The sequence below is a fragment of the Scylla paramamosain genome, chromosome 14 (genome assembly GCF_035594125.1).
Source record: "Scylla paramamosain isolate STU-SP2022 chromosome 14, ASM3559412v1, whole genome shotgun sequence".
Lineage (NCBI taxonomy): Eukaryota > Metazoa > Arthropoda > Malacostraca > Decapoda > Portunidae > Scylla > Scylla paramamosain.
The window spans coordinates 21,522,423-21,549,227 of NC_087164.1; the positions used below are offsets into that span (position 1 = coordinate 21,522,423).

The 26,805-nt window shown below is 41.5% G+C and overlaps 1 protein-coding gene across 31 annotated transcripts in view; it reads right to left on the reverse strand.

Annotated features, from left to right (window-relative positions):
• Positions 1–26,805, reverse strand: part of LOC135107013 (kinesin light chain-like) — a 100,456-nt gene that overhangs the window by 52,161 nt on the left and 21,490 nt on the right. For 7 of the 31 annotated variants that reach the window (XR_010271548.1, XM_064016555.1, XM_064016560.1 and 4 more), the window contains 4 exons: positions 20,644–20,702; positions 4,229–4,469; positions 3,680–3,904; positions 2,392–2,482 (listed from right to left, as the gene is read on the reverse strand). Coding sequence is in view for 26 of the 31 variants with exons in the window: in XM_064016555.1 (XP_063872625.1) it covers positions 2,392–2,482; positions 3,680–3,904; positions 4,229–4,444 (532 nt within the window). In the remaining 5 variants the exon portion in view is untranslated. Of the gene's footprint in view, positions 1–2,391; positions 2,486–3,679; positions 3,905–4,228; positions 4,470–15,467; positions 16,334–20,643; positions 20,703–21,149; positions 21,498–26,805 lie in introns of those variants that run through there. The other 24 variants (XM_064016559.1, XM_064016550.1, XM_064016551.1 and 21 more) reach the window with 16 other exon arrangements.

Sequence of the window (26,805 nt, forward strand, 5' to 3'; positions counted from 1 at the left end):
ACATGCCTTTTCCTGTACGTGAATTAGCATCCAAGAAACAAAGAGAGAGAGAGAGAGAGAGAGAGAGAGAGAGAGAGAGAGAGAGAGAGAGAGAGAGAGAGAGAGAGAGAGAGAGAGAGAGAGAGAGAGAGAGAGAGAGAGAGAGAGAGAGAGAGAGAGAGAGAGAGAGAGAGAGAGAGGAAAAAAATAACAATGGCAGAAAACATTCTGCTTCTTTCTTTGTTCAACAGAGGGAAAAAATTTCATGAGTAAAGACTCCCGGCCCTTAACTCTTGCCCCTTTTGGATACATTTTATGGTAAGCAGATATATTCAGCCAAACTGCACTGTATGGCATCATCAATACTGAATACTAATATGGGAAGAGCAGCTCTCTCCAATGGTCAGACAAGATTTCACTCAATAAATGCCAGCAGTGAATGATGTTTGCTTCAGATAGCCCTGATGCTAAATCTTGGAATGATTACTGTAAGTACTGGCTCAGTTAACCAGTCAGTAGCTAGATGCAGATATCCCTATAAGGATGGACATAATAAAGTTTTAAGGGACAGCAGCTAACTGCCTCTGAGGAATAAAGCTCTGAAACATATTGGAACACAACCACAGCAGCCAAGAGATTTACACTGTGGTTATATCACCAACAAATGCTCAATCAGCTGGTTGGGCTGAGACATCTCAATGTCCTAGAACCAAAGCCAGTCATTTCCTAAGGCAGTTGCCACTTTACATTATTGCTAATGACATATAGTATAAACCCACAATGGGGAGGGGGTGCTAAGATTTCTTTATTGTCAATAATAAGTCTCAGATCTCCCTAGATGACCTAACATCTTAAGAACACAACATTACATAGTCACAACAAGACCAGCTGACAAGTTACAGACAACTCTGAGTGCTCCCTAAGACTGCTTTACTCCATCATCACCCTAGTACCTGGGAATCTATGACATGTCTCTATATTCCCTCAGTTAACGTCTCACAAAGGCAACAATAACAAGACATAGGCAAAATGAACCTCCTTATTTCCTCTGTATATCATGTTGCAATGGTAGAACTAAATTTATTTTTGTTTCCCTCTAAGATGTCACCTTGCATTTACAGGAAAAGGCAAGTTTGAATTACAAAAAAAATCAAATGTTTTTATTTGTATTTCTCATGATTAATCTCCAAACCTACTTTCATACAGTCTGTTACCATCTAATTACAAAGGTCATAAAGTGTTTGTGTTAACATCCAGTCAGTACTTCATGCTAATGGTGTGTGCTAATACTAGATTCTACCAAAATGATCACCCAATACACAGCAAAATTTTGGGTCCAATATGGTTGGAACTATCAACCTTTACACACTCTGTTGCATTAATGAAGAGATATTCCAAAGGTATACGAGTATATACTGTGCTTGAATTGTAGGATATCAACAATATGTGTAATCAGAAATTTAACTTCCAGATGAAACAGCTACAGGAGCTTCTGGTTTACAAAAAACAATAATCAGGGATTAGAATTTTACTACTTTCTAATCAAGGATTAGAATTTTACTTTCTACAGTAATATCAAAAATCTTTTAAATTTGGTCCTATCTTTACTCATGGCTAGTTTAACCATACTTAGATGTATGTAGCTGCATGGAACAAAGTTAAAGAAGCTGAACTATACACTATTATGTGTATGTCTTATTTGGCTGGGTAATCATTTTGCTTATCTTTATTTTTTGTTTTTATTTTACCTGGATTCCCTGCTCCAACCAGTATAAAAGTGGCATTACTAATGGTCATAAGGATGGCACAATAGGTATTTTTCACAGCTTTAAAATTTGCTCTTTACTTCAATCCAATATGCTCAATGAAGGTAAACTTGATCAGATATTTCATTGCAGTGCTCTTAATTTCCTGAATGAAATAAATGGCACTGAGCATTTAACCAGCTCACATCATCTATAACATTCTTGTAAAGTACAATAGATGCCACAAAGGAAACATCTGGAGCCAAGTAACTGTCTAAGGGTGACACTACAGAATACTGTGCTTTAGCACTTACATCACAGTCACTGAGGTGCAAAGCACACAGCATCAAGAAAACATCTAAAGCACAAAAAAACGGACAACAAAGTGACGTGGTGCTTTAAAAGATGTAAAATATTGTAGTTATAATTCAATCTACTATCCATTCTTGCAATTACATTTACTTGTTATCTATACTAGATTTTAATTTCACACGCAATGACAAATTAAGGAAGTGTTTTGACTGAGAAAGTTTAGTAACCTGAAGCTAGTAAGGCTTCAATAGGCAAGATGTGAAGACCAAGAAAAGTGTTCAAGACTATATGTGTGTAAGCATAAGAAGGATGGGCTGCAAAGAAGCTTCAAATGTGTGTGGCAAGGAAGTCTTACCTGCACGATCATCAGCATCGTCATCTGGGAATAGATCCACCACTGGGTCATCACTCTTATCTTTCTTCTCCTCCATTGATGATTCTGAGTCCTGCTGATAGAGAGTAGAAAAATGGAATAATGCAAAGTACATATGAAATGCATAGCTGTTAAATGATAGTCATACTTGAATTCATCTAATGTTCCCAGAATAATCATACATAATACAAATCTTCAATTTAGATCTATGTATAAGACTACATAATTCCCCCAACACACATTCACAAACATTCCCTCAAGCATTCTCTCATATCTCAGCCTTTAATTGTCTAGGGAGGAAGGGGACCAATAACGATAATCTATCAACCCATCTTACAACAGGCTGACATCCACTGCAAAGGAAGATAGCTGGGATAGGGCACCACAATGATACACTCACACTCAGGCATGCCAACAAGCATCCTCTCACACTTTAGCCTTTCTACATGGAACCATCTTAGGCATACCAACAAGCATCATCTCACATTTTACCCTTTTGAACATGGAACCACCTTATGAAGTAACCTATGAATGATGGATAATTAATTTAATAATCTCAGCTTAGTGTAGTAGGTTAAGCTACACAATACACATGGCAATTTTATATAATAGACACCATAGTAATACATCTACTAACAGTGAGACAATGACTTCACGTACGTGACAATGAACATGATTTGTTCCAATGCAGCATTCATTATGGCAAATGTGTGTTATGGTCACTGAAGAACCTAAGGAGAGAGAGAGAGAGAGAGAGAGAGAGAGAGAGAGAGAGAGAGAGAGAGAGAGAGAGAGAGAGAGAGAGAGAGAGAGAGAGAGAGAGAGAGAGAGAGAGAGAGAGAGAGAGAGAGAGAGAGAGAGAGAGAGAGAGAGAGAAAGTGGTAGTCAAAGCAGTGTAGTAGTAGTAGTAGTAGTAGTAGTAGTAGTAGTAGTAGTAGTAGTAGTAGTAGTAGTAGTAGTAGTAGTAGTAGTAGTAGTAGTAGTATATGTGACAGCAGCAGCAGCAGCAGCAGCAGCAGCAGCAGCAGCAGCAGCAGCAGCAGCAGCAGCAGCAGTAGTAGTAGTAGTAGTAGTAGTAGTAGTAGTAGTAATAGAATAGAAGAGTAGAAGCAGTATTAGAAAAAACAGAAGCAGCAGTAGTAGCTGCAGCAGTAGGAATAACAGCAGTAGCAGTAGCAGTAATAATAATGGTAGCAGTAGTACTAGCAGCAGAAGTACCAATAATAGCAAGAGGAGAAAGAAATAGTGTAAAACAAAGGAGAACACAGACCTGCACATCAGCATCATATTTCTTGATGGTTGACATAAACTCCAAATGTTTCTTGTCCTCTTCCAATTGGGCCACATGTTGCTCAGATGCCTGCAGCTTCTGTTGAGTGGAGGCCAATTCATCTCGCAGCCAGGCATTCTCCTGACACAATCTTCGCACCTGAGCTCGCAGCTTCTGTTTCTCTGCTTCTACTGTCTGCAGATGTGATGCCAGTGCCAGCATAATCTGTAAAGTTAATTAGTAAAATGAGTAATTATGAACTCAAAACTGGTATTTCATGTAATTTTATAAATCCTTGTTTGCTGGTAAGTGTAAATTATACAACAATCAAATTTTTATTCAACCTGCTGGGCATTCATGGCATATGGCTTACATCTGCAAGGTAAGATGGCATGCTGTCATCATGGAAGTATATCTATGCCTTCATGAAACATCTGATTCCATTCTGCTTCTGCACACCTTACTTCAAATATAAAGTGTTTTTAGACACCATTCAATCTTTCTTAAGGCATTTCTTTTAGCTCTGTCATGCCACTGAATGTTTCTCACCTGTGCTTCAGACAGTCCCAATTCTATCTGATCTAAGGATCTCTGTAAGATGCCAGCCTTTTCAGCAATGACATTAGAGTCTGGAGGGTGGTGAGCTGAAGAAAGGGTCGAGCTGATCCCAGAGAGGATGGAATTGTGTTCATTGCGAAGCGCCTCCAGACCCTGCACCACTGTCCGGGTGTGGGTGGCCACTTCCTCCTGGGTGAGTGCAGTCATCCTGCCGATGTTTTCAATCTTCTTGCTGTGGAAATAAAATCAGTCATCATTAAAAAGGTCAAATAGTAAAGAATCTGGTGACATACATTTATGTAATTCTTTGCATTACTTATTACATCTATGAGATATGGGTATTTACAATATGTTAGTAAATCTAAATCATATATCCCTAGACTGACTTTTGTATGAATTTGGTACACATGAAAAAAAATTCAAGAATCTGCTCTATGCTGTTTTTAAACACAACACTCTGAATGACATTTCAAGAACCACAAAGAATTATGGCACCTGTTTATCATATATATTCCTAGGCACTTATCTGCCTCCTCCTCATGTTCATAAAAAAATATATCCTGTGTGTGTATTAACTAGTTGTATTTACCTAGTTGTGGTTTAAGTGAGAGGAGTAATCTCATAGTATCCTGTCTCTATCTAGTTTGTTCTTAAAACGCACTAACAGTTTCGACATTTATAACATCTCCACTGAGTTCATTCCATTTGTTCACATTTGTGAGGAAAACTATACTTCTTAATGTCTCTTCTACAGTTAACTTTCTTCAACTTCTTATTGTGTCCCCTTGTGTGTGTGTGTGTGTGTGTGTGTGTGTGTGTGTTTATGTGTGTGAGTGTGTGGCACTTATCTGCCTCCTCCTAATGCTCATAAAAAAAATGTATCTTGTGTGTGTGTGTTTGTGTGTGTGTGTGTGTGTGTGTGTGTGTGTGTGTGTGTGTGTGTGTGTGTGTGTGTGTGTGTGTGTGTGTGTGTGTGTGTGTTTGACACTTACCTGCCTCCTCTTCATGCTCATACAAAAAAAAATATATCCTGTGTGTGTGTGTGTGTGTGTGTGTGTGTGTGTGTGTGTGTGTGTGTGTGTGTGTGTGTGTGTGTGTGTGTGTGTGTGTGTGTGTGTGTGTGTGTGTGTGTGTGTGTGTGTGTGTGTGGCACTTATCTGCCTCCTCCTCATGCTTATAAAAAAAAATATCCTGTGTGTGTGTGTGTGTGTGTGTGTGTGTGTGTGTGTGTGTGTGTGTGTGTGTGTGTGTGTGTGTGTGTGTGTGTGTGTGTGTGTGTGTGTGTGTGTGTGTGTGTGACACTTATCTGCCTCCTCCTCATGCTTATAAAAAAAATATCCTGTGTGTGTGTGTGTGTGTGTGTGTGTGTGTGTGTGTGTGTGTGTGTGTGTGTGTGTGTGTGTGTGTGTGTGTGTGTGTGTGAAACTGCACATGCTTGAAGGACCAAATCAAATAAATTATACAGTATTTCTTTATAACTGGTATTTCATGTAATTTTATAAATCCTTGTTTGCTGGTAAGTGTAAATTATACAACAATCAAATTCTTATTCAACCTGCTGGGCATTCATATGATAAAGTAAATTCCTAATCAACTGAAACTTGTGTGGTCCTTGATATGACAGTTATCTTGATCAGCCACTCTATGTCTGAGGCACAGAGATTTCCTTTCCAAACCATTTCCAACCTTAAATTCAAGCACCAAACAGGTGAATGCCAATATTTTTGCAGACATGAAATGCTTCCCTCAGATAAATCTCTTTTTGAATACTGAGGTACCCACACAGAAACCACTCATAACACACCTCTCTGTACTGCACTTGGAAAACTAGTTGCAAAATACTCAACAAAACAAGAATTATGAAAGGTGGATAACAGTACCCCTAGAATTAAATGACATGACTATTGCTGAAGTTTAAAGAAAATCCTAGATCAGTAAATACATTCTGGTCTGTCACAACACCTGATCCAAGTGCTCCTTGCCCTTTGATGCACCTTTCTCCACCACTGCCTTAACATTCAAGGATTTTTTTTGAACATTTAGCAGGCAGACTGATTAACAGACAATCAGACAGACACAGGTGATCAAAATAGAAAATTAGCACTTGAACTTCGACATGGGTATGTTAAAGAAAATAAAAAAAATAAATAAATAGAAAATAATGTCACACAAGTACAAAAGGCAATATACACTTAATTATTGAGCCTGATTTGATGTTAGATGCTTGAAGAATTGTATGAGTGGACACGAGATGGATGGGTGGACTGTGAGTGGATGCGAGATTGGCAGAACGTTTGAGTGGATACAAGAGGTGTGTGGACAGTGAATGGATACAAGAAGTGGATGGGTCTGTGGATTGTGAGTGCAGATGTAAGGGATGGGTAGAATGTGTGAGTGGATCCATGAGCTGGCTGGAGTGAAGTGGGGTGAGGTGGGTGGGGTGAGGTGAGGTGAGGTGGGTGGGTGGTTGAATGGATGAGTGAGTGAGTCAGAGATGAAAACAAAAATTAATTCGTTTTTTATTTATGTCACGGAATGAATTAACCGTAAAAGAAATAATCCAGTCTCTCTCTCTCTCTCTCTCTCTCTCTCTCTCTTAACGTGGCTTACGACTTTACCTGAGGTCGACAAACACCGCAGCCAGGTAGTAAGTACACATTCATTAATTAGGGCGAGAAAAACCGTACAAAAGAAAAGTCACATCACTCGTAACGGCGCTGCATAATTTTTCATCACCTATGTAGTAATCTGTCCCAATTACTGCCGTTTTCGTCATTCTCCGTCTGTGATAGAATAGACTAAAGCGCCAGCACAAATACCTCTCTGTTAGGAACACTTCTGAGAAACCGAGGCACGCAGTTTACATTCCTAGTCACATGCCAGGACTGTACTCTCAAAACGTTTCTGTGGTTTTCCCTCGACAACTTTAAACGGATTAGGGGAGTGGAAATTATTTGGGTTTTCATGGGTGTTATATTGGTTCTATATATGGTTTAATAAGGATTTTGCATATCATTGAAAAAAAAGGCCATTAGAATTCGACTCGTTATCTCTGAGGCCTTTGAAAATTGTTATAATGAGGGAACAAAGCTTTACAAAATATGGGTTCAGGATCTGAAAATGCAAAGGGCGGCACATCACGCAAGTCCTATTTTAGTATGGATTCTGGACACACACACACACACCAAACTGACTACACGTGAATTTCGGGATTTATTAAATACTGCGCAAAAGCATTTCGAAGGGCAACATATAAGAGTGAATTAAACCTGAATGGTCTTGCCAGTCGTGCCGCTCACTGCAAGACAATCTTGTTCCTGTCTATGAGAGCGAACACAATGGATGGTTTTCGCCTGACATCACGATTCCATGACGTCATCCAGGAGGCAGGAAGGACAGCTGGGTTCAAGGCAGCGAGACCATCAACAAGCGTGATGTCATGCGTGCCCGCCACACGCTGCCTCGCCGCAACATCTTGGCCAAAGTATGTAATTTCCGGGCGAATTTTGAGGCCAACACTGAGTCATGTTTCTTAAACGTATGACCTTTTTACGGGGAAAGGCGAAAGAGTATGTTGTGAAATTCAGTAGACTTTTTGGTCATCGAAATGAAAAGATGTTTGCCGATTTTTCTCGCACTTCACAACAACAACAACATAATAATAATAATAATAATAATTATTATTATTATTATATAAACTTGTTGAACATCCACACACAATAACAGAATAACGCAAGAAGACTCTGAAGTCAGACACGCTACAGTAGTGTCTCCACGTCGTGCACGTCAGTTTGTCTTTATCCAGATTATCAAAACTGCACATTTTCTGAAAACTTTAACTTTAGGGACGAGTGTCCTCCAGTAAGTGGCTGTCAAAAGCATTAGTCACATTCCCTTGGTTTCCATGTTTCCTTGTCCAGGGTGTTTAAGATATTTGTTAATAACAGGTTGTTACAATAATTTCAAACAAAAAAATAGACCAGCTATTATTCTGTAAGAAAACAAGTTCAGGTATATTTTCCAGACCCAATTATGGCGACTACTCATGTGACAGCACCACGCACGCCCGTCCCGCCACCTTGGTGTCTCAAGACCCGCAGGCCCACCCCCACCGACACACCCACCATGGATCACACGCACCACCAGGAATCCCACGCTCACAAATACGCACTAAATATATTCCGCCAATATTCTCGTATTCACAACAGGGCACCAATGACGACTGTACCAGGTCACTTCACACCGCCGTACAACTAAAACGTCCTAATTGGAGAGAAAAAAAAAAAAAAAAAAATGCAATTCACGTTAAGGCATCATCATTTGCGATGTTGTGAAAAATAAGATAAATTACAGAAAGAACAATCCCCTCTTTGGGGCTCCTTGGGTCGTCTGTAGCGTCTGTAGGAGAGGAGAAGCGAGATGATAAGGCTGAGACGGCAGGGGGGGCGGGGAGGGGGGCGGGGAACAAGGCGGTGCCGCCCAGAGGTCTGTCTGGCAAGGCTTCAGGCTAGACCACACGGCGCCACACTGCGTCACACCCACCCCCATTAGCCCTTCCTTGCTTGCCCTCCTTCCTTACGTCCTCCGACCTCCTCACACCTAAACAAAGCCACCGCCGCTCCACAGGGACGGTACGGGATGAGGTTAACTGAGCAACATGAGAAGGACCAAGACTGCTGGCTCGGAAGAGGGCAAGGGGACGTGTTCTATAGAAGGTTCCACGCATACCAGTCCCTCCAGACCAGCCTGGCGGGAACATAAAGCAGCCAGATGACGTAACGCGAGGAACGCTTTCATCCTCCAAAAAGAAGTCTTGCAAAAAACTTCATTAATTAACATCACAAGAATTTCTCCCAGCAAGGCTCTTTCATTATTGTATTTAGTTTTGCTGCACCACACCTGCTCTCTTCGTGCCTCCCTTGGCCGTGGAAGACAGAATTTTTTAACTATGCCATGCACGTCGACAACTGGAAAATATGGCTCAAACTAGATAGTGAGCAGACGTTCTCGCGAGCCAGGAGGCCACTCCACGTGTCCATTAGGGAGAGGCAAGGAGACCTCAGCTGGATGGTATTGGAACAATGACGTCACCAGAGACCCTGCGGCGTCAAGGAAGAGAGAGAGAGAGAGAGAGAGAGAGAGAGAGAGAGAGAGAGAGAGAGAGAGAGAGAGAGAGAGAGAGAGAGAGAGAGAGAGAGAGAGAGAGAGAGAGAGAGAGAGAGAGAGAGAGAATTTCCTGCCAATAACACTGACCCACTTTAAGCTCTGGGACTCTTCCAAAAAAAACCACTACTTTTGCCACAAGCTGTATAAAATAAAGCGAATCTCATGGACTTTTATATCGACTGCAGTGAATGCAAAAGGATAAAAGGAAAAAATAGCTCATTTGCGGCCTTCCCCCTCCGTTAATTAGCAAAAAAGCTGAATTTAGTTAACCTACTAATTACGGTGGATGGAAAAACATAGCACGCATCATAACCTCACAACATGACAAGTGATATATAACGTATCATAACCTCACTACATGACAAAAAGTGATATATAACTGAAATATAATTAGTAGTCACGTTATAAGTTGCTAAGTCAATTGGGCGCTTTAAAAGGCAACGCAAATTTAAGGAAAGGAATGATGAGTATTTATAATGTACGTATGTTTTTACACAAGAGACGTCACATGTAGGCCTACTGTCTTTTTGCAACTTCCCTGATGTTTTAATGTTACGGTGTTATACCCTCAAAAAAAAAAAAGGCCAATATTGATCCTTACAGATAAAACATGCAGTAATTATATCTGCATCCACTATAATTATCATACGTCCTTAGAGTCACGTACCATGAAACAGTGGTGTCTAAAAAAAACAAGGCCAATATTGACCCCTAGTGATAATGCATACGGTAATTATACACAGTCACGGTAAATATACGTATAATCATCTTATATCTGCGTCCACTATCATTATCATACGTCTTGAAGTCACCTACCATGAAATAGCAGCATCTGGTCCATCCACAGAAAAAAATAGCAACGTTTATACTCGAAAATCAAGGAGTAAAAACGCGAACAGAAAGAGATGACCAGAGGCGTGCCACAGTAAATCGTCGGGTAATTTTATCAACACACCCAATCGACCAGCGCGGTGACGTCACAGGCTTTATATGCCACTAAGAATACATGTAAGGGAGGAAGGGGAAAGGTGTTGTCAAGGACGGGATGAATGTAGTAGTAGTAGTAGTAGTAGTAGTAGTAGTAGTTGTTAAAAGGGGAGAATGTTGTTTATAAGAGGGAGATAATGCAGTTGTTTTATTGTTAGTGCCGCTTAAAGGAAGGAAGAAATGTTGCTATTGTTGTTGTTTTGCGAGCCTATAGTTGTCCAATTCTTCCGACCAGTTCAGTTCACGGATCAATGCAATACTAGGGCCAAGCAGCCACCGAGACGAACCACCACCACCACCACCATCACCTCAGGACCATAACGGCAGTACCTCAAGATTGTGCCCTTCATGATTTAGTGGCTGCCGTGTACTGTACCTCCTTCACGACTCTTAATTTCCTTGGACTTGACACACCACTAATCAATTTCATTACCAAGGAACATAGTAATTCCATTCATGTACTGCATCTCTAACTCTAACTTCCTTAGGCACACCATTAATCAACTTAATTACTTAAAAAAAACATTGTCAGTAATGTTAAACAAATACGTGGTGGATTTTGGCTTGTACTCTTAGATTAGTTAATGCATATGGCCTTTTTGTTTTATCTATTTATTTATCATCAGAAACACCATCATTATAACCCACTCATAAATATCGTTAACACTCGTCCCAACAAGCCTTGTACGTAGTTTGTGACAAAAACACAAGTGGTATTTATCATTCTATGCTCTCAGATCGATACAGTTGCAGATGCGTGCACATTCTAGCTCCAGAAACGCCAATCATTACAAACAAGTCCTCATGAGAAGCACCATTGCTCAGCATCACGACAAACCCTGAAGATAAAGATGGAGAAGTACGTGGTATTTTTATCCTGTACTCGAAGATCCATGCAGTTATAATCAGGTCATCTTTCAGCGCTGTCCAATCCTGAAGGTGCAGCTAAACCTAATTTCCCAGAATGGTGAAACGGCGATAAACACAAGGTAAGTATTCTGAACCACTTCAGGTTCTCACAGGGACTATTTTTCCCACTGATGATGCATAATCCTTGTAAAGCTATCACTGAAACTATGACACACCCTTGTAAAACCTCAGTAACTTCCACTTGAGCATACTAAAGCTGAGAAAACACGCCAGAATATTTTATGCTTCGTGTAGGTTTCTACAACGCTATCAGCCAAATAAATCAAGGAATCCACTGTACATATCTACATAGTCGTAGTTTCAATCTTCCCCAACCCTATTCGGTCCAATGCCTACAAACGAGGCAGAGCTGTCACATACGTAACCCTCAGACACTCCTACACTACCGAGGCTTCATTCTCAATCGCTCCGGCACTTTGTATCACCTACTCTGAACAGGCTCCAGTGAAAGCTATAACAGTTCTCCATGATTCCAGCAGGGTTTAACAAAGATCCTGCATCACCAATGGGGGAACACGCTCATAAAGAAAAGAAATAATCATCTCAATGGCCTTTAAAATTAGTATACGAGAGGCCACAGCGTTTTAAAATACAGACCTGTTCTAGTTATTGGAAGGTTCCCAACACGCCTGCCTCATCCTGAATCACGTGACGCCCACACAAGGCAATAACGGGTGACGCTAACGACCAGTCTGTACCATAAACTGCAGTGCAATCGTTAATAACAAATTTTTAGCATGGAATACTAACCAGCAAAAGCGGTGGGGCGTCTGGGAAAGGGAACCACAGAATCCTTCCCCTCACAGACTGCCAACTGGATTCAAATATTACGTTCGATACTAAAAAGCCTAAAACTCCACATATTTCTATCTGCTGGCAGCGTTATGGGGATTTTACTGCCATAAACTGAAGTCGGTGGTGTTACTGCATGCATTTTTAGGATTTAGGTTCGGGAAATGAGTGTTTCACCGGCTTTGTTTGCTCGCTACGTGTGTGCGAATAGGAGTGAATGAGTGAGTGAGTGGCTGGCTGAGTGAGTGAGTGGGCGGTTAAGTGTTGGCTGTCAGTTTCAACTATTTCGGTATAAAAGATTTTCGTTCAGTTTGTGAATGAGAAAAAAAAATGTCACTGCAAAAATCATATCTGAAATCGAGACTAACACACACACACACACACACACACACACACAGGTCAGACAGATAGGCAGGCAGGCAGCCAAACAGACAGCCAGACAGACAGACGATCTGGCAGACAGACATCTAACCAGACAGCCAGACACACCAACGAGACATACAGACAGCAACCCTGCCAGCCAGCCATACTGAGCCCCACACACACACACACACACACACACACACACACACGTAAGAAATTCATGACTCTATACCAGGAAGAATAACAATGAGAGAAGCAGCTACGCACCCAATACTATTCATAACATGCAAGACGTCTGCTTAGATGCCTTTCTCCTCACAGACTTTTATCATTATGGCGCCCAGACCATTAGTGTGACAGTATAAGCCATCCTCGCAACGCCTGCCACTGCTATGACGTTACTCTACTGAATAAACATCATGAGTACTTATCGAGCCTTTGGTAATGGTAGTTTGAAATTTTGCTTAAGTAACTCTACACGATTTTTTTTTTTTTTTAGCATAAGATAAAAATTACAATGTTTAAAGTTATATGCATTTTTTTTTTCTTTGTAGGAATTCATCAGTAATGTCTTTTAAAATTAAACTCAAAATCTGCACCGAACAATTCTATCAAACTACAAAAAATGCAACACTTGTTTCTTAGCTTGTATGAATAACGATACTGGACTTCCGTGGGCAAAAAAAAAAGGGCAAAAAAAAAAAAAAAAAAAAAAAAAAAAAAAAAAAAAAAAAAAAAGTAAGTCTTCAGGTCTTAAAACGTATCTACTTCATCACTCTTAATGGTGTCTGTGATATCCTTCTAAAATGCATTCTAAATCTGCACAAATTTTTAGCAAACTTTAAAACATGGTAGTCAAAAAGGTTTAAAAATGATGCCAAAAGCAATAAAATGTCTGAACTACCCCAGCACTCTTTTTTGTTGTTAGTTTTTCCCTCCTATATATACTTCAAACTTCCCCGCAGACGTTTTACTGAACCTGATATTAAAGAATGAAAGGGATGAATCACAAATACCTGGCGTCTATGGCTCAGTTTCAGACAGAAAAACAATATCTGGCAACCACTTCCACCATCACACCCTCATTTTATTCTTTAACTTTTACGGAGCTCCTTGTATAAAGCAATTCATCTATCCACACATTCATTTCAATTTATAAACATGCAACTGAATACGCGTTGTAAAATCAATACATTAGACAACACGCTTATAGTACACAACACAAGTACAGCTACACGTGACAGGCGGGCAGGTCGGGTCGTTGGGGTCAGCTGAGACTGCACTCGCATCAATCAATGGCACAGTACAGTCGAGGCCAGAAGTCGATTTATCAGCAGCACTCACTCCAGTGTTGTAGCTTCTCCCTCACCAGTCCTCTCATCTACTGACAAGTCTCCTTATAAAGCTACACAATTATAGACTAGCGGAGAATCAGACGGGTTAATATTAAGACTCCACTGTTTAAGCTTCTTCCTCACTGGTCCTCTCATCTACTGACAACTATGAAGACCAGCGGATATTCAGACAGGTTAATATTAAGGGAAAGGACAGAACACAGACGAAAAGAGTGTGACAGGTTTTTACACTGTTCCCCAAGACTGTACCGTGCGCATTCCTTTCTTCTCCCACGCACTCCTGTCTGTTTACTCCTGCAGCCAATCCGCAGCTGAGACCAATAAATAAAATATGTGCAAAGACGGTCACATTCATGGCTGGCCAATGTGCTCGAGATCATGTGACTGTCTTCTTGAACGTTCTAACTTTTTTTTTTAACTTGTGCTTTTAACAGGATATACACAGTGGAAGCTATCAGTACATGAACTTTGTTTTCGATTCTACTGATAGTGTGACAAAGATTCTGCATCACTAGTGAGGAAATGTGAATGAGAATGCCATTAGTCCTCTTTGTGGCTTCTGGAAATCGTTCTAAAGAGACAAGAAAGCGCTTCAAAATATGGGTCCTGCTTCAGAAACAAAGCACCATGCAAGCGACACCAAGACTTTAAGGGTCAGATAATCAAGTAATCCATTCCACTTCAAAATCAGCAAGGAAGAATCAGCCTTGTGAGTTTCTACACGACAAGGTTCTTCAGGGAAATGGTTGTTTAAAATCATGGGCCTGAGAGGGATGCCATCAAATCGTCAGAAGGAAGTTCAAAATGTCTTCTTTATGTTAATCTTACGCAACAAGTGGTTTGAAAGCGAGAAATGTTTGGATAACGAGTATTATTTGCATTCCAGTTTTCTTGCGAGATTCTACGAGTTTCACATTGTACTGCTGGTCTTAACCTGAGATCATGAACAGCTCAATGAAACCAGAATCTTAAGCCCTTCCCAAATCACCGCTGCTCGCGCGTTAAAACTGCCTAACTCAGGAAGCACGGGGCAGCCCTTCCCTTCTCTATAGGGTTTCTACGCAGCAGCGGCCTTGATGTTTCCAATGAACAGGCCCACTATGATTAATCTTATTAGGTTCTTTAAGACTTCCTAACTATTCTGCAATTACAGATTTCTAGAATACCAATACCCAGTAACCTCAAACAATGACACAAGTTAGTAATGACCCCAATATGCCAGTGAATCAGAACATCATAATCCCTTTTAAGACTATAGCACCTGCGGGTTAATTTCACGTGTTGTTTTGTTAAATCATCAAAAGTTTTGACATAGATCCATATGTAAAGTGTGAATGGCGACTATTACATGAGTTACCCTACAACGCACAGCATAATAAGAGTGTAATACATCATGAAAAAAAAAAATTATATTGAGCAACGTAAGGTACACTTGAAAGGCTTCACCGTCCCCTCTCACTACCGCAGACACTCCCACAACCGTGAGCAGCGGCTGATACTTGCTGGTGGTGTATTGCCACTCTTAGTCAAGCGTCACGTGGCCATTGTTATGACGTGTGCTGACAGCCTCGTGTTCCTATCAGTGAGTGACCCAATACATTCATTAGTACAAAGGTCAAGGTCACACCAGTACTTACATTCTGTAGGAGTTAATGGCTTTGGACATAGTGGAGCAATGTGACCCAAACCATGGGCGTAGAGGTCTTCCGTGAGGCGTGTGGGATTTTTTTCCTGTTTTGCCTGTATTATATAGGCAATGTGTTCACACCAAGGGATCTGATGCCCTTGTCAGAAGGCCCAGGAAGAGGTTCAGTGATGGCCAGGTATTGATCAAGTCCAACCAAGCTCTCTCTCTCACACACACACAATCAATGACGGTTGATAAGTCCAGACCCGCCACTCCAACACTCCGCCCCTTGCTGCACCACCACTACTCTCACTTAGCATTATCCCTCCTCAGGTAGTGGTGACAGCGACACCCGTCACTGCAATGCTGCTCACCGCCTGTGTTGTTCCCCCGTGAGGGCCATGGGCCTGCTTGCATCAAGCTGCACTACAGCAAACCACCGTGTGGCCCTAGAAACACAACATCCCGCAGGCCGGAAATTCACATGACACTTGGGTCACACCCAGAACAGACGTGTGTACACACAGGTCCTCCACGCACGTCGCCGTGGCCACCGAGACACACAAACAGGACGGACCGAGAAGCCGCGGCTCCGTGCGTACTGGCTCCGCACGCCTGACTGAGGGGCGACGCCCCCGTGGACTATACTGCTATGGCCGGAGGGGGGCGATGAGGAGGAGCAGAAAGGTGGGGGGGGGATGCTACGAAGGCTATGACTCACACGTCCCACCGAAGGGTTCTTTTACATGTCCTTTACACGTATGCTACTGCGATGACAACACAGTCCCAGCCGCCACTGACGTAGTCCATATTGCCTATGCCGCCTTTGTTTCTGACTAGTGGCAACAGATGTTGTCAGCAGTGCTGGCGCCGCCACTAACTAAACCCGAGCAACACGCCAGACAGAAATCAGCTGAAGCCCGGTATGCCCTCCCCCACTCCAAGCCCCTCCCTCTGCCTCAATGGCCTGGGAACAAAAGGAGCCTCCTCTCCCACACACGGCAGGATGATGCACGCATCCAGGACAAGTTTGTCCTGTATTCATACCAAGGGATGGTGTAGAGGCGGCGGCGAGGGGGCTCCTGGAGTGGTGGCGGAGAGGGCGTCGAGGCAGCAGTTTGGGAGCACGGCAGCGATCAATACAGCGGCAGCACCGCCGCAACGACAGCCTCACCCCATCCCCCGCCCCTCCTCAACCTCCACACGTGTCGCCATGACCCTAATGCATCATAACAAACATCTTCATGCGCGCGCGTGCAAACACACAACCACAACCACAAACACACACACACACACACACACACACACACACACACACAGCTACTAATAGTTCCCACTTATGACAAAGCACCGTCACATAATCAAGTAGTCCACTTGGATAATGGGGTAACCGGCCAGCATCGCCCAGGGACAATCGCTCCCACTACCTACGCCCCGCCCTCCCCACCAGCCTCCACCTTCACTAAATCAGTGAATGTCAAGGCCGCGCCCATTCCACTGAACGACCTTCTCCCTCCTCCGCGCCACGCCCCTATTTGCCACCGCGGGCGCTGTGTGTGTGTGTGTGTGTGTGTGTGTGTGTGTGTGTGTGTGTGTGTGTGTGTGTGTGTGTGTGTGTTTTCCCATCTCAGTGTGAGTGAGCATCCCCTGGCTTCAACACAGGCAGTGGCAGGGAGGCCATACGGTGTGCTTACATGAGGCTTTCAATGAGGGTTTGTGCTGCTCCGTGGCATCCCGCTTCACTAGAGATGAGTAACGTCAAGGTTATTTCCAGCCACTATTACATCTGCGGAATCGGAACGTGACGCACTGCACTGTGCTCGCTACGTATGTCATTACCTGCCACTCGGCCACCACCTGCCTGCCTATCCCAGTCTATCCTTTGTCTGTCCGCATGATTTCTTTTTTGCATATTTTTGCGTCTCTCCTGCTAACTTCCTTGTCAGTATGCTTGTGTGTCTATCTGCTTCCTCTCTCTCTCTCTCTCTCTCTCTCTCTCTCTCTCTCTCTCTCTCTCTCTGGGAAGGGGCTCCACGCTGACACGCTTCCCTGGCCATGCAACTCTCAGCGAAATCAATATTTTTTTTCCGACTGAAGTATTCTCAATGACTTCCGCACAGGCGTATTGATCATGCTGTAGAGTAGTCATCTCGTTTCTGTTGATCCGTGGCTGGATGCTTATAACGTAGCTTGATAAAAGAGACGTCTAGGAACTTGAACTGAAGAAAGAGGATGTCAAAATAAAGCGGCGAATGACTGAAATGAACTCGCTTATCACACTGTTCCTGTTAAAAGCTTCAAGTTGTGTATATATATATAAAGGAGAGGGGGGAAGGCATGAATTGGTTGAAAGTAAAGGTGGTGGGTTACTTAGCATCTATTTTCATTCATGGGGGAAAAAAAGGGTTATACCAGGAAGGCGTTTAATAATGGGTGATGGATGAATGGAGTGGGGGTGGCTTACTGAGTATTCACTTGTATTCATGAAAAATAAAGGAAAGTATTCATAAACAAAAAAGACGGAAAGAATGAAAAGTAGTTCAATAGAATGGACTGGCTTATATAGTCTGCCTGGTCTAAGTAAAAAGTTCATAACAAGCTCGTTCCTATGCAGCAGTACAGGTGAACAAGCTTAACTCACTCACCACTACGTACAACTGCCAAACTACTGCAAGTCACCAAGTATTAGGCAAAATAAAGTACCTGCAGATATAATCGTAATGGAAGAATAACTAGATCACTTCTAATCACCCTATTACAAAAACTAAACTGAAAATAAATTTATAAATAGAAAAAAAAATGAAAAAAGTCCTCAATAACTTCACAAAACTCTATAATAATATTCAAAAAGTTAAGTGAAGCCCCAGCACAGGAAGAATTAAGTACGAGTACATCCTCACTCTGACCACTATAAAAATATTAACTAATAAGAAATAAAAAGACAGTGAAGAAATTATACGCCACCTGCCTGCCTGCCCACCTACAAACACCTTTTCTACCAAGAATGCGAATAATTAAACATAACACGCCACATTTCTTGCCACGTCGTGTTTAATACTTTGCATAAAATCTAATCAGCACAAAAGGGAGCGTGACACGGCCATCTTTTTTTTTTTTTCGTTTGTTACTAGATCTGGTTTGGTTATGTTACGTTAGGTTAAGTTATATGAATGGTTAAAGTAAATTCCGAGAAAAAAAGGGTTGAAAAAAAAAATGTGGAAGGAAAGAAGTGTCCTGGAAGAGGGAAAAAATGTCCAGGAGGGGAAAAAATATCAAGGAGGGAAAGAAATGTTCAGAGGAAGGAAAGAAATATCCAAGGTGAGGGAAGGAAATATGACTGAAAGGGAAAGAAATGTATATGGAAGGGGAAAATGTACAGGAGAGAAAGAAGTGTCCAGGAAGGAAGGAAAAAATATTGAGTGGTGGGAAAAGAAATAATAAATAAATAAATACAAACAAGTAATGCAAATGATAACTCTTCGAGGGAGTGTTTACAGAGATAAGCTAACATCATTGACGTCACTATAACCACAGCTGCTATCAAGCACTTGTGATATGGCTGAAGCAAAGAAATACATAACAAAAACCTTAATTTATACGGTGATCAGTCTGCTATTGCGTCTTTTTACCTCTCTCTCTCTCTCTCTCTCTCTCTCTCTCTCTCTCTCTCTCTCTCTCTCTCTCTCTCTCTCTCATGGTTGGGCGATATATGTTCACGCCTCGGTCAGTCTCTAGGGTAATTAAAATGTGAACCGATTTCTGACAAATATCCTCAGTCCTATATTTAGAAGTGATATGCTCTCTCACCACGATTATTTTCAAAGGCTATACAGATGATTAGCTGGGTTCTCAAGATTGTTTTCCCTGTTCATATGTAGAAATATTGCTAATCTGTCACTAGAATCATAAAAAAAATACGCTTTTAAAACCCGTGTCATTTCAACTAGAGCCTTTTGAAAGTACTGAAAGTGTGGCCAGATTTTTTTCAGAGTATGTAGTCAACTCAACATACAGTGAAAATGCAAACTTATTCACGAATATTTCATCAAATCGGCGAAATTATTAAACGTTTCCTGTTAAAAATATGTCGGCACCATGAATAAAACTTCCAAATTTAATCAACATAATAAAATGCTTACATGTTTGCAGTTTCTAGAATACGATTTGATCCCATGAGTATCACACTGGAACATATTGAATCAAATCGGTGCAATAAACGTTTCCAGTGTCATAAATGGGAGTTGAGAGCATAATAAAACACCAAACACTTAATTAAACCCAGTAAAGTGCCCAAATGTTTGCAGTGTCAGTCTATACTCAAATTTCTGCCCTGTGAATCTAGTAATATGTAAAGTAATGGTGTTTACCAGAGAAAACCCACAACATTGAAAACATGAATACGAGTCAGGAATCATTAACTGAAGGAAACACAAGGATGTATCACAGCCAAACCATTTTCTTTTTTTGAGGGTGGGGGGGGCAAACTAATAATTCTTAAAGACATCACTGTGGTTATTAATCATGTTATTTAGAGGAACATGTGGTACTAGTTTCGCCGTTTTGTCCTTCATCGTCGCCACTAAATTATGCAGGCAGGTGGGTTGTTCATTTCCAAGGGTTAGTAATCAGGATAAGACAAGAAATAATGGGTTCTACCTCAATAAGTTACATTTAATTATCCCTTTCACTGCTATCTGGTTCATCTTTCTTTAATCACTAACCACTCAGATACCTTTTCCTTTTCTACCGCCACCTGCAAACACTGTATTGGCTGGATATTGTGAAATCTACTTTTTTTATGCTTTTCTTTCTTGCATATGCTTATACAAACTCCATGTACTACTTTTAATGATGTGTTGCTGCGTACCACAGTGAGTTAAAAAGGAGATGAAGAAATCTTAAATAGTGGCAGATGACTGGAAAAGACTAGGTAATGAAGATATTAGTGTAGACTCAATAGGGTGATTTAATTGGATAAATTCAAGGGTATGAGTGATGGATATGTATGTTTAATACAAGGCATGCCATGTGAAAGTGTACTGTTTATTTTGTAATGTTATATCAGTACTTAACAGTAGTCAATAAATTATTTATCTACTTATCTGCGTGTGTCTGTGTGTGTGTGTGTGTGTGTGTGTGTGTGTGTGTGTGTGTGTGTGTGTGTGTGTGTGTGTGTGTGTTCTTACCTTCGAGGGGTACAGAAGGGTGACGGTACGGTACAGCTGCGGCAAAATTAGCAATGCACCTGTGGAAGAAAGGAAATCAATATAAGTCTTGAATCCCGTAACAGTAAACATTTCGGGCCGTATTCCCTAAAAGGCTCTGGGCTCCCTTAACGAATACTTACGATGGGTATGAAGATGATTAGCCTTGTTCTCGTTTTCTTTCCATTGCTAAACTGTCACTAATATCTTGAAAACCACAATTATCTTCACTACTGATGATGCAGAATCCTTGTTAAAATAATAGTAAAACCTTGAAAACCCTAGTTACTTCTACTACTGACGAAGCAGATTTCTAACACCTTGAAAACCCCAATTATTTCCCCTAGAGTTTAACATTAGCATCAGGTTTCTGGGTTGCTTGGGTGCCGTTCCCTCCTCGTAGCCTCCCCTCCACCTAAACACACCACCGTTTTCTCTTGCCTTTGTGTATAAGAGAAAACCGGAATAGAAGGGTTTTGTTCACTTACTATTTCATACTCCTTGCTGCAGTCTGTATTCGATGCTGGTATTTCACGGTATCTCATTATACTGCTACTAAAACCATGAGTACTTTAGTTTTCTTCTACGGTAAGTTTCGTTAATGGACGTACTGGAGAAAACACAGCACAGGTTACGGTTAATTCCTTCATTTTCTTGTCAACGCGGATCACACGTGGCAGAATTCCTCACTTGCCAAACCACCACAATGGACTCTCAACACCTCACCGGTAGAATATTAGGACATCATGAAGCTTCTCGCTGCATCACCATCAGAGTCATGTTTCAAAATACTCAAACTGATACACGCTCACTTGCCTACTCACTAACTAATGCGGCAGAGTGTCTGAGCCACCACCTCCACCACCCCCATGCACAGCCAAGATGCCACGCCTCAACCAAGTCCAGTGTAGCGGAGCGGCTCCTCACGTCTACCTAATATCGATCCATCACCCTGTCCACAGTATGCGATGGCCAGGTGGAGAAAAGGATCACACTAGCCGAAGGTGGATCAAGGCTCGTATTCTTAATGCTTTGTTCACTCAAGACTATTTCCAAAGGCTACTGGATTGATAACTTGGATTATCGTGAGTATTTTCCCTATTGTTAAACCATCACTAGAATAATAAGAATACTCTAGGAAACTCCAATACCTTCCACTACAGCCTCCTGAAAGTATTCCGAGACAAATCGCTGTCAAGTTTAATAATACAAGCTATACCGCACCATTAGCTATAATTTGCTGCATCTCCACTAAAACTGTTAAAATTATACAAGTTCACGCCTCTGCGACTAGCCTGCAGGTATGGTACGAACAATGCGCATCCCCACCACCACACCACACCACTGCTCCAACGTGACTCACGACGTAAGCTTGTCAGTGGGAGTAGAGATAAATCTTTCTGCGTGTCACACTATCGTCCACCTGTCATGGTGACGTTCAAAAGAGATAGGGCTGACACAGGTGTGTTATCGCCAGGCAACAACCACCACGTCCCCCTTTACAGTTTACTTCCAAAAAGCACTTATGAAAGAGTTAAAGGACATCTTCCTCGTGACCTATACTTCTTATGGTGGATCCTGTTCTGTATTTATAAACACTAAGCCCAGTCACCATGCCCGATCCCCACGAAACGATCTTTAAAACCATACAGTTGTTATGTGTTATGGTTAAGACAAACCCGTGTTCCTAACATTAAACACACTCTGATGGAGGCTTTGAATGATGCTTTCATGATTCTAGTAATAGCTTACCAAGAATTTTGCACCATAATTAAGAAAAAAAACGCCCGTGAGAACTAAACGACTTATCTGCAACAATTGAAAATAATACTGATCAAAAAAAAAAAGCATTTACGAATACGAGTCACAGAAATGAGAAGCAGACCACTAGTGCATGTACTCTGCCCACAGCTGCGAGGCTCCGCCCACCTCAGTGTTCGTGTCAAAGGCGTATATTTACAAGTTATGTTCTAGATTCCTCAGCAAGTCTTGGAAGAGTGACTTGTAGCAGGGCGGGAACGCGGTGCAATCCTGACTCTTCACCGTCCACCAACTGTGTGTGTGTGTGTGTGTGTGTGTGTGTGTGTGTGTGTGTGTGTGTGTGTGTGTGTGTGTGTGTGTGTGTGTGTGTGTGTGTGTGTGTGTGTACTTTACATATTCATTTAGTTGAGTCGAGCTCGTAATGTCTCTTAATTTTAATACAACAGTATCACATTTCTTTGTGTGGATTCATGAATAGTCTGCACTCTGCACACACTATTTCCTTGTGTGTGTGTGTGTGTGTGTGTGTGTGTGTGTGTGTGTGTGTGTGTGTGTGTGAGTGTGTGTGTGTGTGTGTGTGTGTGTGTGTGTGTGTGTGTGTGTGTGTATTCGACCTGACAAGTATTACTTATCATAGCAACCTCCATAGTAGATTTTACACAGCAATCCCTCCTTGCCTCTCACCACCACGAGGATAAAGGAAAGGAAGAGGAGAAAGAGGAAGTGGCGACTCAGCTTCACCTCACCTTACTCCTTCAACGAATCACCTGCACACACCCGTTGCTCTCATCATGACGTCACTTCCGATGAGCCGCAAGCATCACGAAATTTGTACAGCAAAGTGACCCAACCCACCCTCTGTCTCTCCCACTCACGTTAGGTACAAGATAATTTTAATTTAACTACAATTCTAAGCTAGTTTCTCCCCTTCGCCAACCTGGACAGACAAAGTAAAGTGAAGGCAGTCACGATGCACGGTGTGGATGTGTGGGTGTGTTTGGGGAGGGAGTTGGGGGAGGGGGTGGGGAGGAAGGGAGGGAGGGAAATCAGCCACCAATCCAGAGGCAAGCGTGTCTTCTCATTGTAACGGTACCAGATCTCTCTCTCTCTCTCTCTCTCTCTGTGTGTGTGTGTGTGAATCATACAGTCTGGCCAGAATCTAACTGTCTGTTGTCTGAAACTGAAATCCTTTTGTAATTCTTGTAACTCTCTCTCTCTCTCTCTCTCTCTCTCTCTCTCTCTCTCTCTCTCTCTCTCTCTCTCTCTCACTTCCAGGCCGCCACTATTTACATCACCTAATCATATTTGTGACGGTAAAAGACTGTTTCGCTTAAGGAAGAAAGGCTCAAGCAACGCCGTCTACTGTCCCGCGGGAAAGGCAGACTTCCTTAAGTGTTTTTTACGCTACCTGAGCACCAGCTGTTTCACGCCAAGTTTACCTCAGACAGCCACGCACATTGAGCCAAAACAGCGGTGCCTTCAGTTAGCTTATTTGGGACCCAAGCCGTGAAGGAGGGGTAGTGGAGACTCCGAGGAGACATTTTACTATGGGCCCTATTCTGAAACACCGCGTGGCATCTCCACTACTTTCTAATGGAAGTTACACGGGTTTTTAATAGCGTTTTTATGGTTTTAGTGACAGATTAACAAGATTTCCACATTATTAAAAGGAGACAGTCTTGATAATCCGGATATTCGTGTATGTGGCCTATGAAAATAGTCACAGTGAGAGAGCGAAGCGTTTCTAAATACGGGCCTTCTGAGCTGCTGTGTTAAGTGTACTACAGTAGTTTGAGAGGTTAAGGCTTTTAAAATTATCTCTGTTGGAGGGGCGTAAAGAAAGAAGGCATCTGATGAAGGTATTTCAGTGGTATTAGGGATATTTAACAAGGGTGATTAAAACAAGATCCTTAGGGTTGTTACACTGACAAGGATAAAAAGTGACGGGTTCGAGCTTGATAAATTTATTCAAAAGTGAGATGGCAAGAAACTGGTTTATATATAGTAATGGGTGACTGGAATATGCTCAGAAATCAGGCTGGTAATGCTAAGTCAGTAGGGAGCTTTAAGAACATTACATAAGTGGATACAGCTATGCGTGTCTTAATCAAGGACTGCTACGTGTACTGGCTTACTGGCTTACTGCGGCTTCTCTTGCGAGTTATTGTTATTATGCATCTTCACTGTACAGGTATAGTGGATGAAATGCAGCCATGTTTCCCTGTGGTCACATTTCCCTCTTACAGATTCACTCATGAACACAATTCCTCACTGAAGGTTCCTCCCTTGGACATAATGTGGTAGTGTCATGATAACAAAACTGATAGAACTCATTGTTATTTTTTTATGGTTCACTCGTTAATGGTTCTCTTATGTTAGATTGGATTAGGTAAAGTTAAGGAAAGTGAAGGGGAATATTTGAGAGGAAAGATATCTAGGAAAGGAAGATGGTCACAGGCAAAGAAGTCGAAGATCGGGAGGGATGTTTTGGAGGGAAAACTATTCAGGAAAGTAAAATCCTCACGGGTAAAGAAGTCGAAGGTGTGGAGGGAATGTCTCACAGGGAAAAATGTTCAGTAAAGTAAGATGCTCACGGGCGAATAAGTCAGAGGGAGGAGGAGCGAATATCTGGAGGGGAAAATGACCACGGGGAAATATATCTGGAGAAAAAAGATCCACCAGAGAATAATATAATGTCCAAAGGCGAATATGTCCAGGAGTTGGAACTGGTGGGAGGAAACCTTGTACTGCAACAGACTGCGGATGGTGACCAACGTGATGCAGGGGATGAAGGAGGCCATAGAGTGGGTACTGCAGGAGGCTTAATGCTTCTATCATCCAATCAATCACTACTAAGAACTACACCATGACTAGAACAGAGGCATCTTTTGTAGCAGCAAGTATTCTTAAACGTACTGTTCTTGTTCTCTCAACGGGAATGTTTTCAAAGGCAATACAGGTGATTAATCATGTTCTCGTGTGTGCTATTCCATTAGAGAAGGTAGAAGCTTACTTAAACTAGTACTAGTCATGACAACACTCTTGAAAACTCTACATCTTTCAACGGAATTTGTTAAACAGGCTTGAACACACTGATACGTAATTTCCATCAGTCGTTAGTCGAGATCCGGCGCCGAAATGTTCATGAATACGAACCTAATTTTTTTTTTTTAGCTTTCGTCCTATCTCATTTCTTCTCGGGTCATCTCCAAAACAACTACTCCAAGAGAACAACATATTTTAACCCTTTCAATACTACGGCAACGATATTATATTCCAAAAGGACGTTATCAAGTTAGATTTTTTTTTGTGTTATTATTATCTAGCTATTCATCTAAGACAATTATATCTTATCTACCTTATCACCGCGTGTATGTCCACCTCATATCACACACACAGGAATACAAGGCGGCAATGATGGTCTCTTTTCTATCAATCATAGTCATTTAAATCCAAAAAATTCACCTGCCCTCAAGCCTTAACTCGTTCACTATTATTTGGTACATCTTTCCTTAATTACTAATCACTCTGAGACATCTTTGCTTGTTGTATAGCCACCTCCTATCTTTGAACTGGGTAGAAATTGCAAAATCTATTCTTTTCATCCATGACTTTCTTGTAGATCCTTATTAAGATATGCATTGCTTCTGGTATTTTTAATTGTTTCGTATCGCAGTGAAAGGGTGAAAGTTCAGGAGGTCTCTTGGAACTCACGTAACTTAGCAAATATGAATACAGAAAGGTTATATATACAGTCAGGTAGTCCTTTCACTGCTATGGTTTCTCTGTGAGCTTACTGAAATGCTTTAGCGCAAACTTGGAGTATAATTCTGAAAGGAGTTACCAAGTTGCTGAAACCTTCCAGAGTCTGCAGTGTCACTAAAATCAGAAAGGCCATGCAAGATTACAAATGAAGTAAGGTGTCAATATAAAGGTTATTATCTACCAGTTGAAATATTTAATGAAATTACTAAGAACACCCACGTAAACACTACTCCGTTTACTCTTTAAATGTCAAATTATGTTCGTTTTATCATAATTTAGGGTCAATACGGTTAGGGTAGGATTAAGTTGTGTTAATTATCTATCTATATTTTAGGAAAAGAAAAATAATGAATAAAATATTGGCCAATTTAATTTCGGAGATGTCTTGACATGTAACTTGGCCTAACATAACCCAATGTAAGGGAGACTTAGGGTAAGCTACGTTGTGCTAGTTATTCATGTATATCCTAAGAAAAATAAATAAAACATTAACCAATTTAAAATGGAGTCTTGATAGTGGCACAAAATCTATTTAGTACATGTGACTTAAGCTAACATAATCCAGTTACCATAAGGGAAGGGTTGGGGTGGGCCAAGTTGCATTAGTTACATATTTAT